The 12,371-nt window shown below is 49.7% G+C and overlaps 1 protein-coding gene across 2 annotated transcripts in view; it reads left to right on the top strand.

Annotated features, from left to right (window-relative positions):
• Positions 1 to 9,521, top strand: part of LOC134028174 (centrosomal protein of 89 kDa-like) — a 30,098-nt gene extending 20,577 nt beyond the window's left edge. For both annotated transcript variants that reach the window (XM_062471570.1, XM_062471569.1), the window contains 6 exons: positions 1,395 to 1,510; positions 2,040 to 2,220; positions 4,163 to 4,330; positions 4,570 to 4,711; positions 8,447 to 8,536; positions 8,877 to 9,521. In XM_062471570.1, coding sequence (XP_062327554.1) covers positions 1,395 to 1,510; positions 2,040 to 2,220; positions 4,163 to 4,330; positions 4,570 to 4,711; positions 8,447 to 8,536; positions 8,877 to 9,152 — 973 coding nt within the window. In that variant the 3' untranslated portion in view covers positions 9,153 to 9,521. The remainder of the gene's footprint in view (positions 1 to 1,394; positions 1,511 to 2,039; positions 2,221 to 4,162; positions 4,331 to 4,569; positions 4,712 to 8,446; positions 8,537 to 8,876) is intronic.
• The last annotated feature ends 2,850 nt before the right edge of the window (positions 9,522 to 12,371 follow it).

Raw genomic sequence — 12,371 nt, 5'->3', positions numbered from 1 at the left:
TGTGAGCATTTAGTGCTGTACTGTACGCCGTTGTAATTAATTTTTTTAATATACATACAGATATGTACCGGGCTCGTGAAGTTGCATATTTGTACACTCGACACATTTAAGAATGCCAGGAGTGTTGCTCTCAGCAGAGTACAACGAGGATATAGACTTTTTCTCTCCGTCCAACCGAGAGCAGTGAACTTTACAGGTGTGAGTGGCTGCGTTCATGTTTATTTCTTTGGATCCTGGGTTGTTTGCCCAGAAGTTGGAGCCTCCTCTGTGGTGCCACGCAGAACAAGCAATTACCAAACACACTTTGTTCACGCAGGGCTCTGAACTTATCAGCTCTCTGCAGATTTGATTCCACACTCCTCAGGGAAAAGAGTTTGGCAGCTGGACATCTACATTGCTGGTTGTTTTCTCTGTCTTTTTCTCTGTGTGCCGTACACATGCCCCGCAAGCTTGGATGGACGCGTGATGAATTTTCTCTTGTCTATCTCTGTCTGTCTCTTTTTGTCTGTGACCACTCTATCTTTCTCTCTCTCTCTCTACCCCTCTTCTCTCTTTCTCTACCTCTCTCTTTCTGTCTGTCTTCATCTCTACCTCTCTCCCTGTCCATCTCCATCTCTCTCTCTTTCTGTCTCTCTCTACCTCTCTCTCTCTGTCCCTGTGTCTCTCTCTGTCTCTCTCTCTCTGTCCCTGTGTTTCTCTCTCTCTACCTCTCTGTCTCTGTGTCTCTCTCTCTTTCTCTGTCTCTCTCTCTCTACCTCACTCTCTCTGTCCCTGTGTCTCTCTGTCTCTCTGTCTCTCTCTCTCTCTCTCTGTCCCTGTGTCTCTCTGTCTCTCTCTCTCTCTCTCTCTCTCTCTCTCTCTCTCTCTCTCTCTCTCTCTCTCTCTCTCTCTCTCTCTCTCTCTCTCTGTCCCTGTGTCTCTCTGTCTCTCTCTCTCTCTCTCTCTCTCTCTCTCTGTCCCTGTGTCTCTCTCTCTCTCTCTCTCTCTCTCTGTGTCTCTTTCTGTCTCTCTGTCCCTGTGTCTCTCTCTCTCTCTGTGTCTCTCTCTCTCTCTCTGTCCCTGTGTCTCTCTCTCTCTCTCTCTCTGTCTCTCTGTCCCTGTGTCTCTCTCTCTCTCTCTCTGTGTCTCTCTCTGTCTCTCTGTCCCTGTGTGTCTCTCTCTCTCTGTGTCTCTCTCTCTCTCTCTGTCCCTGTGTCTCTCTCTCTCTCTGTGTCTCTCTCTCTCTCTCTGTCCCTGTGTCTCTCTCTCTCTCTCTCTCTCTGTGTGTCTCTCTGTCCCTGTGTCTCTCTCTCTCTCTGTGTCTCTCTCTCTCTCTGTCCCTGTGTCTCTCTCTCTCTCTCTCTCTCTGTGTGTCTCTCTGTCCCTGTGTCTCCTGTCCTTCGTGCTCTCCCCAGGAGGCAGCTTCAAGAGCAGGCCAGGCTGGTGCTGCAGGAGAACCAGGTGTTGATAGAACAGCTGGAGGTGCAGCATGCCAAGGCCAAGGACAGCCACAGCCGACACCACACTGAGGGTAGGAGGAGGGGTGAGGGAGGGGGAGGAAATAAGGAGAAGGGGGGGGGGGGGGGTGTGAGGGTAGGAGGGGAACAGGAGGGGGGGACAGGCAGGGAGGAGGAGGGGAGGGGAGGGGATGGGGCCAGAAGGGTCTGAGGAGCATCTAGGGAGGGTAAGAGGAGGGGGCAGAGGAGGAGGGTGGACAGCAAGTTGGGAGGAGGGGGTGATGTTACTGGTTGTTTTCAATCATCTTCAGTCTCACTCTCCTGAGATTTCCGTCTGAATGTTTTGAAAGGATTGGTCATGGCTGCATCTCTATCTGTCATTAACCTGTGAGCCTTTCTTGGCTGCCAGTATACCGCTGATACAGCCAAGTCTTTTCTGAGCACGACCTTGAACATTCAGGCTAACTCTTTCTCTCTCTCTCTCTATTTTCTTTTCTCCTCACCTATCCTTGCTACTGCTCTCTCTCTCACTCCCTCCTCTCCTTCTCTTTTCCTGTTCTGTCTTTCTCTTCTGTTTTCTCCTCCCTCCCTCCCTTCCTGTAGTAACCAAAGTGTCGAAGCAGCTGATGTTGCTGGAGGCGGAGAAGCAGAGGCTGGAGGCCGAGCTGGGGGAGGTCCGGGCAGAGCTGCGGATGCTGCAGGCCCAACACCAGCAGGCTCGCTCCTGCCTGGAGAACGCCGTCAGCTGGGAGGAGCACTGTGCCATCGCTACCAAACTCAAACGGTAGACAGACGGGTGGGGGTGGGGTCGGTAGGAGGAGGGGCTGAGGCCCACTCTCTCGAACTGTCCTGTCTTACCCGGTGTATATCTTTAATGCATAACAGTATATAACCATATCCCCCACACCCTGGCCTGCCTGCCTGGGATACAATATTTCGGTAATTCTGTCATTCAGATGGAGAGCCCCAGGGCGTTGGGGTAAAACAGAATACGTGTTCTTTGTACCCTGGGGGGGAAGAGGAGGGGAAGAAGAGGAGGGGGAGAGGAGGGGAAGAGGAGGGGAGGAAGAGGAGGGGGGAAGAGGAGGGGAGGAAGAGGAGGGGGGGAAGAGGAGGGGGGGAAGAGGAGGGGGGGAAGAGGAGGGGAGGGAGAGGAGGGGAGGAAGAGGAGGAGGGGAAAGGAGCTGCTTCAGACTTTTGAAGCGCACCGCTGGTCTCCTGGTCACTGTGAAAAATGAGCTGAGTTGATCTGACAGACAGGGACGGGGGGGTTCTGTGTGTGTGTGTGTGGCTTCCCTTAACTGTCTGCAGCTATTGTTTTAACAGCTCCCATCTCCCAGGAGACTGATTAGGAAGTCAGCTAGTCCTATACTTCAGGGTCAAAATCCACTAAATGTTTTAGATGACTGTCACGGCCTTGAAGTAGTCTTTTATATCCAGTTTATATGGGATATTTTTTTTATTCTCTCTCAAATATTGCTGGAAATACCTTCCCTCATCTGTCAGAACCATTTGAGGTCAAACTTCTGTGTGAAGCGATTGTTGTTCCACATGGATTTCCTAAGAGAACATCTATAGATATTAATTTAGTTGAATGAGAGTCAAATATATGCCCATTCCCCAATTTGGGATAGTCCAACACTGAGGTAAAGTGGGAGAGACTTTTGACTTCAAACTGAGCTGGGATTAAAGTAGAATTGTAATCCCCCACCTTTTATCTTCTGCTGAGATCTCAAATATGTTCTTAAATTGTATTTTTAACCTGAAAATGGGGCATGAATCGTGTGATGTGGAAAACTGTAGAGCCAGCTTTGATCTTTTTGATTTTTTTTACATAAAAGAAAGAAAAAATTAATTTATCAAATGACAATTTAATTTTGGAAATGATGCATTACAAATAGTAATTACTCTGAAAAAGACCAGCCCCAGCTTCTGCACACCACTGTTAGTCAGACTACTAAATCTAATTCTCAAAGGCACATATTAATTTCCAGTGTGATCTTCACAGAAGGGAAATTCTCTAATGGCAGCAATCTATTAAAAAAAACCTTGTGTTTCATTTGATGAAAGAAAACTTTGAAATGAATGAATTGCACCCAAAACAGGCAAGCAGTAGCTCACCACCCGCCACGGTTATTCAACTGTATTTATTCACAGAGTCAAAGGCGTGGGAATTTATTTGAAGACTTTGTTGTTGCTGTTTTCCACCCGCCGAGGGCTCATTGAAGTCTGGGTTTGGGTGGCCCTGTTAACAGCCTGCTCTGAGGCTCCCTGGCTCTATTAGCTTCCTGCTCGATTATTCATCCGAGGGGGAAATTGAGTGAGAGGAAGATCCTGGATCCTGTGATGCGTCTTAACTGAGCCAGACAAAGGATACGGCCCCAGACAAGCACTTCAAAAACCCCAAAGTTTTGAAAGTAGGATGCCGTTAAGAAAGGCAGAAAAGGAGGCTTGGTGTTCGTAGTGTAGACGCACAGGTACATGGAGGTCGTTTCGGTTCGTTCGTCACTGCGGGATGGAAGGTCGAGCCGTAGTTTGAACTCAACCGAACGTCAGATTGAATTATGAACTATAGAGTTTGTTGTACTCTGACTGCAAATCTTGACGCACCAACAAACATAAGTACAGTGTAACAGTGTGATCTCTTTTTATTCATTTTTATAACCATACCACAGACACTCACACCTCACCCACTCACCTGTGTGTGTGTGTGTGTGTCCTCCCAGCCAACTGGAGCAGGAGGGGGGCAGGCAGCGGAGCGAAGTGGAGGAGCTGCAGGCGAGGGTGTCCACCCTGCAGGCGGAGAAGAGGAGTCTGGTCCTTGACAAGGCTGGCCTGGCCGCAGACATCAAGCGCATGGAGGCAGAATGGGAGCTCTCCAGGCACGCCAGCAGGTCAGAACGGCCATCTTGGATTCACACAACAACTAATGTTTTTGTATTTATTTTAAATACCTTTTTACTTGTTGCTAGTGTAAATGGCTTATCTGCTGAATAAAGTCACGTTATTCCAAAAGATCTTATCAAGGGAAAATGTCTTACTTTATTGGCAGCAGACGTATTTGTTTTCATCACAAGCAAGCTCATAACTGATATTTCTGTACTTAAATCTGATTGGTCGCTTCCTCCCTCAGGAAAGCCCAGAGGAAGATCGGCGTGTTGAAGCAGCAGATGGAGGCGTCTCTGGAGAAGGAGCTGACGGCTCACCAGTACCTGGCCAGCATTGTGACCCTGGCAGAGAAGACCACACTAGAGAGAGACCAGCTCATGCACATGGTACGCTGCCCGCCTGGACACAGCATGACATAACAGACCGTCGATCCCTCTCACGTTATCTTCATGCTCACGGACGGTTTGGACGGGAAGTTTGACCAGACAGGCAGGGAGAGAAAGAGAGGGGCTGATGTGCAGTGGCAGGGCCAGGGATTTGAACCCAGGGCGCCCCGATACCTTTCAGATTTACATTTAGTCATTTAGCAGACGCTCTTATTCAGAGTGACTTATAGTAAGTACAGGGACATTCCCCCCGAGGCAAGTAGGGTGAAGTGCCTTGCCCAAGGACACAACGTCATTTTGCACAGCCAGGAATCGAACCGGTAACCTTCAGATTACTAGCCTGACTCCCTAACCGCTCAGCCACCTGACTCCCTTTGATACAGGTTCGGATTTAGATTGTGGCTCATTATGAAACGGTAATGAATACAAATACATGGACGTAATGCAAAGAGCATACGTAATTCCGTTTGGTTTCATATTAATTTAGCAATGCTTTTATTCAAAGGGAATTTCAAACAGTGAGTATATTTAGTATGGCAGATAATCAAGGATACCAAGTGCACGGTTCTGACGTTATTACTGTGGTTGAGCTGGCCTGTGTTTTTACACTCCTGCTGTCGGAGAGAACGCTCCTCTCTTTTACACAAAAACAAAAATCCTACGATTCCCTCGGAGGGCTGTAGCCCTGTCCGACACTGTCTCGTGAGTGTTCCTGTCTGGTTCCTGCACGCTACTGCATTACCGAGGGGAGAGGATGATTAGCCAACACGTAACACCTGCTCCAGCCTCACCTGGGCTCTGCTCCCATGAGCCCCTCTCACCTGCTGCCTCCTGCAGCTGAGCCCAAACCACACCCCAGCGCTTACATCCTGCATGCTACTGGAACAGCCTCAACTATACACGTGGTCAATATGTATCAACATCAAGGAAACATTAGTTTCCCATGTTCTTGGCTGTGTAACCGTCCCCCCGGCATGGTGAAGATAAGCTTACTCCAGCTGGCAGAAAGGTGGAGAGAAACCGACTGTTCTGGATATTTTAGTCCCAAGCGTACGAGGGTTGTGACACCTACGAACGATCCATCATAGCAGCCACCCGCTGCTCTAACGGCACATTTGACTTTCTAATTAAACACACAAAGACTTCCACTAGGAAAAAAACAGGATCATTAGCTCTGCTTTATTCCTCAGGTAAGGACGCTTCTTACTGCAACATGAATGAAAGAAGCCTTTCATACGATGTCGCTAGCCTCTCTAAAGTAAAGGCTGGTTAGTTTGTTTGTCTTCCGTGAGGGTTTATTACATTTACATTTAGTCATTTAGCAGACGCTCTTATCCAGAGCGACTTACAGTAAGTACAGGGACATTCCCCCGAGGCAAGTAGGGTGAAGTGCCTTGCCCAAGGACACAACATCATTTAGCAGAGCGGGGGATCGAACCAGCAACCTTCCGATTACTAGCCCAATTCCCTAACCGCTCAGCCACCTGACTGGGTTTATCCCTCCAGTGCCGTAATGACGGGTCTGCAGGCCAAAGAAGGGAATTCATTTGCATTCAATTCATTAGCAAGATTGTTGCAGAAGACCATGAAGGATAAAAGCAGTATGTAATTTTTCCTTTGTATTTATTACCTGAGCAAACACAAGAATTACATGAGAACACCCAGTGCTGGAACTCCTGTGGTTGCATAGACAGACAAACAGTAGTCAAATCATAGTTGTGATTCACCTGTATAGCGCAGTATCTGGGACCCTAACCCACACTCCACTTACAGTGCCTGTCAGAAGTTAGGAAACGCCCAACCTTGTCTTTTATCATTTGAGAGATACACGTTCCTGTTGTGTCAATGCAACACACTCGGACATTTAACATTATGAAAAGTCACTTTTTACCAAAATGTACTGATATTTGTACAAAAAGCTTAATTTTCATCAAACTGTCACCTTAGGCAATATTTGAGAACATGGTAACTCATAATATACATGTAGGTTAAATGCCCTATTGACATCCATTGAGTGATTGAATTCATGCATTACAAGCTATGAAGAACAGGTGGTGCATGTGTTTCTCAAAAACGGTAAAAGGCTGTATTTCCACACTTTTGACAGGCACTACATACACACACACATGTCCCTTATGGACTGGTCAAATGTTCCCTCCAGCCCTCCTTCCTTCATGGCTGAACCACAGCCAGCAGCAGCAGTCTGCTTCAGTGAATCAGCAGTTCCTTCGTCGTTTGTTGTGTGTCTCCTCCGACTGCCTCGCCTCGCAGGTGTTGCTGAGTTATTTAGGCTTTGTAGAGGCAGCGGTCTGGTTAGAGGCAGCCCCTGGGCAGTGTGAGTCAGAGGCTCACTAGTCCAGCGCTTCCTTAATTAGAGCCTGGCCTCATCAGCCTCCCCACCCCCCCTCCTCCTCCTCCCCACCGCCCCTCCTCCTTTCCCCCCCTGCTCTGCTCCTCTCTGGAGAGCAGTTGCTGCCGGATCATTCTAGCCCAGGCAGTAATTGGTCTTCGTTTTGGTATATGTTCCTCTGTGTGTTTGTGTGTGTCTGTGTGCGTGGGAAATCTGTGTTTTTGTGTGTGTGTGTTAGTATGGGGGATCTGCGTGTGTGTTTGTGTGTGTGGTTGTGTTTGTGTCTTCGTCTGTTGCTCTCTCCCTTCAGGCCGGTGCAGAGACCCTGCACGCTGTTATCCTCGCGTTATTACGGATGTGTTTGGGCCCGGGGGGGAATGACTGTTGTGCTTAAATCACAGTGGAAATTACATCTGTCTCTTTTCTCCTAGATGCATCATCTCCTCTCTGGCAGTAGGCTGCCGTGGGTGGCCTGGGACTATCTCTCTCTCTGTCTCTCTCTCTCATCTTTCAGGGGAATGGGGTGTGTGTGTGTAAGTAAGTGTAAGATATCGGAAGATTCTGCCTACAGTTCCATCGCATTGGATGACAGTTTAAGACCGTAAACTGAATCTGGGAGCTTGAATCCGCCTTACATCAACCGGTGTGGAAGAAGAGCTCTTCTCTAAAGGCTTCTCAACATGTCGCTTGTGTCTGTGTTTTCAAACGGATGGACATGGTTTGTGTCCGTAACACTGGTTAGGAAGAATGTTTGTCTGCAGGTGGTTATTTGAAGCTGGCTGCTGTATTCTGCGCCTGTTGGAGTTCTCTCTCATATTTGTGTCGGGAGTTTCTCTGCGTGGAGTTTCCAGATGGATAAACAATTGTTTGTTGTTTTACTTATTGTTGCAGGCCTCGCTAAACAGTCACAAAGCACAGGCAAACACGTTTAATTGGTTTATTTGATAGCTCTGGTTTTAAGGCACGCATTTTTATTAATCAGATTTGAATTATTTGTTATGGGATTCTTCTTAGAAATAAGAATTTAAGAAGTTGCTTTTACTTGTCTATCAGTTGTACATGAGCAAAAAAAAAGCTGCTGTAGGTATACAGCAAATCCCTTATTCGAGCGCACACTTTTATCCAATTATCTTGCGATGGGCTGCATTTTAATAAGCCTTCCCTCCCTCTCTCTCCCTCTGCTTGCTTTCCTCCCTCTCTCTACCTCTGCTTGCTTCACTCCATCTGTCCATGCATCCATCCATCCATCTGACCACCTGCACATCCTTCCATCCATCCATGTGACCCATCCATCCATCTGACCCATCCACCCTTCCTATCCCCCTCCTCTTCCTCCTCCTCCTCCCAGATCCGTAACCCCTGCTGTGCCCTCTCTCCCCCCCCAGGCCTCTGCGCTGGAGCAGGACAAGCAGGGGGTCCTAGCCACGGCCCTGGACGGCACAGTTCGTCTCGGAAAGCTGCACGAACGAGTCAAGGTGAGCTGGCGTCGCCACGCCTCTGGATGGCTGGACGGCTGGGCGTTTTCCTCTCACACACACACACACACCTGACCTCCTGACAGAGCCAACAGAGTTGTCTTCGCCAACTCGGACTGAGTTCTTCTGTGCATCTAGACGTTGTGATTGTGTTATGAGGGGAAACATGTTACACACACTCCTGCTTCCTCATCCAACTGGCCTTCTCCCAGTCTCGTCAGCTGTTCGGTAGTAAGGGTGTGTGTGTGTGTGTGTGTGTGTGTGTGTGTGTGTAAAGGTTTGTGTGTGTGTGTACACGCGTGCCCAGTGCTTTGTACTTAATCAGAGGTCTTCCACACAGGAGCCAGGTGTCTCCAGGGATATTCAGCCTGCGCCCCCATTGATCGCCCTGTCAGAGGCTGATGAAACGCCTACCAGGGCCCATGCTGACAAGCCCAGAGCACAATTACATGAAACTCCCTGCCTCGAGGCAGGCCAAACAGAGGCAGGCCCGGTCAGCGAGGCACCACCTGGGTCTCAATCTCTGTCTCCATCTCGCCCTTGTGGTTTCATATCTGAGCATCACACGTCAAGCATCCGTTCATCAAACCGGCTACTGTGGGCGTCACTACGCTAGCGGCTCATACGGCCCGGGACTCGAGACTTGGGAAGGATTGCTTGGATGTTGGTCTGGTCAGTAACAAAGTTCTCTAGTCCCTAGCTGGTGGTCGGTGTTTGGGCTGTGGCTCAAGGGTCCAGTCGGCAGAGGGATGCCAAGGTCCAGGGGCTGGTGTTGGGCCCGGTGGAGTGCTGCGATGGGCCCGGGTGATTAATGGGCACCCTCTGGCAGCCAAGGCCGCTTTAAGAGATGATAATGGTGATCTGTAAATTAAATCTGCTGGGCATTGGATAAATGTCAACTGGCGGCTTGCAGCATTGGCTCTATTAATCTACTCTGTGTGTGGGGAGTGGAGGCGTAAAGTGTTTGTGTGCGTGTTAGTGAGTTCATGGGGGCTGTGTATGCATGTAGGATGCAGTTTACGGTTGTGTGTGTGTGGGGGGGGGGGGGGGTAGTATTTCCTAGGTTAGGTGTTTGAGCAGTAAAACCCAACTGTTGTTGCAGATGGAACATGTTGTTCTGTTGAGGTGGGATTGGAGCAAAACACAGATGTGAACAAGAGAACATAAATACAAGGACTATCACTCAACAGACCGCAACATGAAGCTAGGAGCACAGACCAAGAAACCTCCCACATAAGAGTTCTCCCAAAACAATCTTATCAAAGGTCATTTTCATTGTTTGAAAGCTGTGTGATGTCAAGCAGAATGTCGCCTCCAAAACACTCACCCTAATCTGAGCAGAGAAAAGACTTCTTACTCTGAGGATTTTGTAGTGGCTGACAGTGTGCTCTTGTGCGCGCACTGAGGCGTTAAACAAAGCAAGGCTAATGTGAGGCTCGGTTCTGTCCATTTGTCAACCTTAATAGGTTTTTGGGGGGAGTTGTAGTTTATTTCCTACGGTTCAGTAACTTGAGGGGGGCGGCTTGGGTGGATGTTTCTGTCACTGCTACGGCTGTATGAGCTGTTTGTAGAGTCTAAGAGCTCTCGTGAAAGACTCATTCACTTTGCTACTTTACTTGGACTGCATTAAACAAACTCAGGAAACTAAATCTCTGTCTTTCTGTCTCAGTGTCCAGGGCTCGCAACTAACTGTTTTTCCTCACTGTCCCAGTACTGTCCCAAAGTGCAAAATTAAGCATCCCAAACTGAACTTGACCTGTCCCAAAATGTAAGTTGTTGAGTTTTTGCATTTTGACATCATGACATGACAAGTTTTACATTTATGCATTTTAACGGAAGTTTTGAAGTTTTGAAAGTTTGAACAAATATTTGTGATTACAAAGGTTATTATGGAATTTTTAAGCTAGAGCTGTTTTATGAATTTATATTGTTATGGTCTGTCGTCCCAAAGTCGGTGTTGAACTGTCCCAGACATCTTTATCATCGACGACGGGAAGCCGTTAATTTCGAGCCCTGCCTGTATCTCACACACACACACACTCGCTCTTCACCCCCTTTCTATTTATCCCATCCTCTCCAACAGAAGTGTGTATTTCATCCCGCAGTGTGTGTGTGCCTGCCTCTGTGCCAACGCTGTGGTCCTCGGAAGCTTCCGGGCTGCAGGACGGCACCCTGGGGCCTTGCTCTGCTCGCCACCTCCTGCCAACAGCCACCCGCATTGCCCTCCTTTCAGAAGCCAATGTCACTGCGTATCAAATGCCAACCGCTAGCTGCTTCTTCTCCACAAAGTACTGCAGACCAGATCCTAGGTCAGCCAGGCTGTGGTGGACTGACCGACTCTCTCTCTCTCTCTCTCTCTCTCTCTCTCACATCGAACTGACGCAGTGACCTCATTACTGGTCGAACGCGTCTTTTTTTCTTTCTTTCTTACGTGTATTTATAATTCTTTCTTAGGGAAGTATACACACCTTGCCGTCGGCTCGCTCTCCGTGGATTTGAACGTAACCCAGCGGGTTACCGAGTGCGTGCGAGCGAGCGTGCGTCAGATGGATGATGATAGCGTCTAACGGATAATAATAGATTGTGACGTCGAGAAGGGAAGATCATCTCGCCGGCACTCAGACAATCAGGCTCTGATTACGAGCCCCGTCGCCCCCTCCCTGCCTCGACCTCGTCGCCCCCTCCCTGCCTCGACCTCGTCGCCCCCTCCCTGCCTCGACCTCGTCGCCCCCTCCCTGCCTCGACCTCGTCGCCCCCTCCCTGCCTCGACCTCGTCGCCCCCTCCCTGCCTCGATCTCGTCGCCCCCTCCCTGCCTCGACCTCGTCGCCCCCTCCCTGCCTCGACCTCGTCGCCCCCTCCCTGCCTCGACCTCGTCGCCCCCTCCCTGCCTCGACCTCGTCGCCCCCTCCCTGCCTCGACCTCGTCGCCCCCTCCCTGCCTCGACCTCGTCGCCCCCTCCCTGCCTCGACCTCGTCGCCCCCTCCCTGCCTCGACCTCGTCGCCCCCTCCCTGCCTCGACCTCGTCGCCCCCTCCCTGCCTCGACCTCGTCGCCCCCTCGCTCCGGCCACCACAGACTCTTAAATGCCACCATTTGAGGAAAATGAAAACAGCTTCTGGTATGATGGGCTGGTTCACACTCATTCTGACTGATATGGCCCTGGGGGGAGGGTGGGGGGATTAAATACAGGGCTGTAGCAGCCAGGGGGGTTGGTGTAACAGCTGGGGGGAAGGAACAGCAGGACGGGTAACAGCCGTAAGGGAGGGAACAGCCATGGGGAGGGAGGGGGGGGTAACATCTCTGGGGGGATGCAGCCAGGGGAGGTATAAAGTGTTCCCCATACTGTCCCATACAGACCTGATAGTGACTGAGGAACTGAGATCATCCTAACCTCAAGTCCCCAGGCCTCCTTTTTTGCCAAGGGGCATCTGTGAGGCGGCCTTCCCTGCCAGCCGTCTGGGGGCTGGGAGCAGGGCTTCCTGCTGGGAGCAGGGCTTCCTGCTGTAGGCCGAGGCCTGGACCTGCATAGAAGTATCTGGAGGTGAAGTAACGTTGCCATGTGACAAAGCGTAATGGGTTTCATTACATTTACATGGGCGATGAAAGTATTGGTTGTTGCTGCAGTGTTGGCTTGTGTGTGTGTGTGTGTGTCTTCCTCTAGCGTTCATATGCAAGCCTTAAGGAGATGCTTAGTCACAATGGATTTTAATGTGATTTCTATGACCATGTACTAAACATACGTACACACTCAGTCACACAGACTCACACTTGTACACACTCACACAAACATGCGTGTCGACACACACGCACACAACAGACGCATACACGAGATGAT

Source organism: Osmerus eperlanus, chromosome 10, assembly GCF_963692335.1.
Source record: "Osmerus eperlanus chromosome 10, fOsmEpe2.1, whole genome shotgun sequence".
Classification (NCBI taxonomy): domain Eukaryota; kingdom Metazoa; phylum Chordata; class Actinopteri; order Osmeriformes; family Osmeridae; genus Osmerus; species Osmerus eperlanus.
The sequence above is the reverse complement of the archived record's forward strand: the minus strand, read 5'-3'. Positions and strand labels throughout refer to the sequence as shown.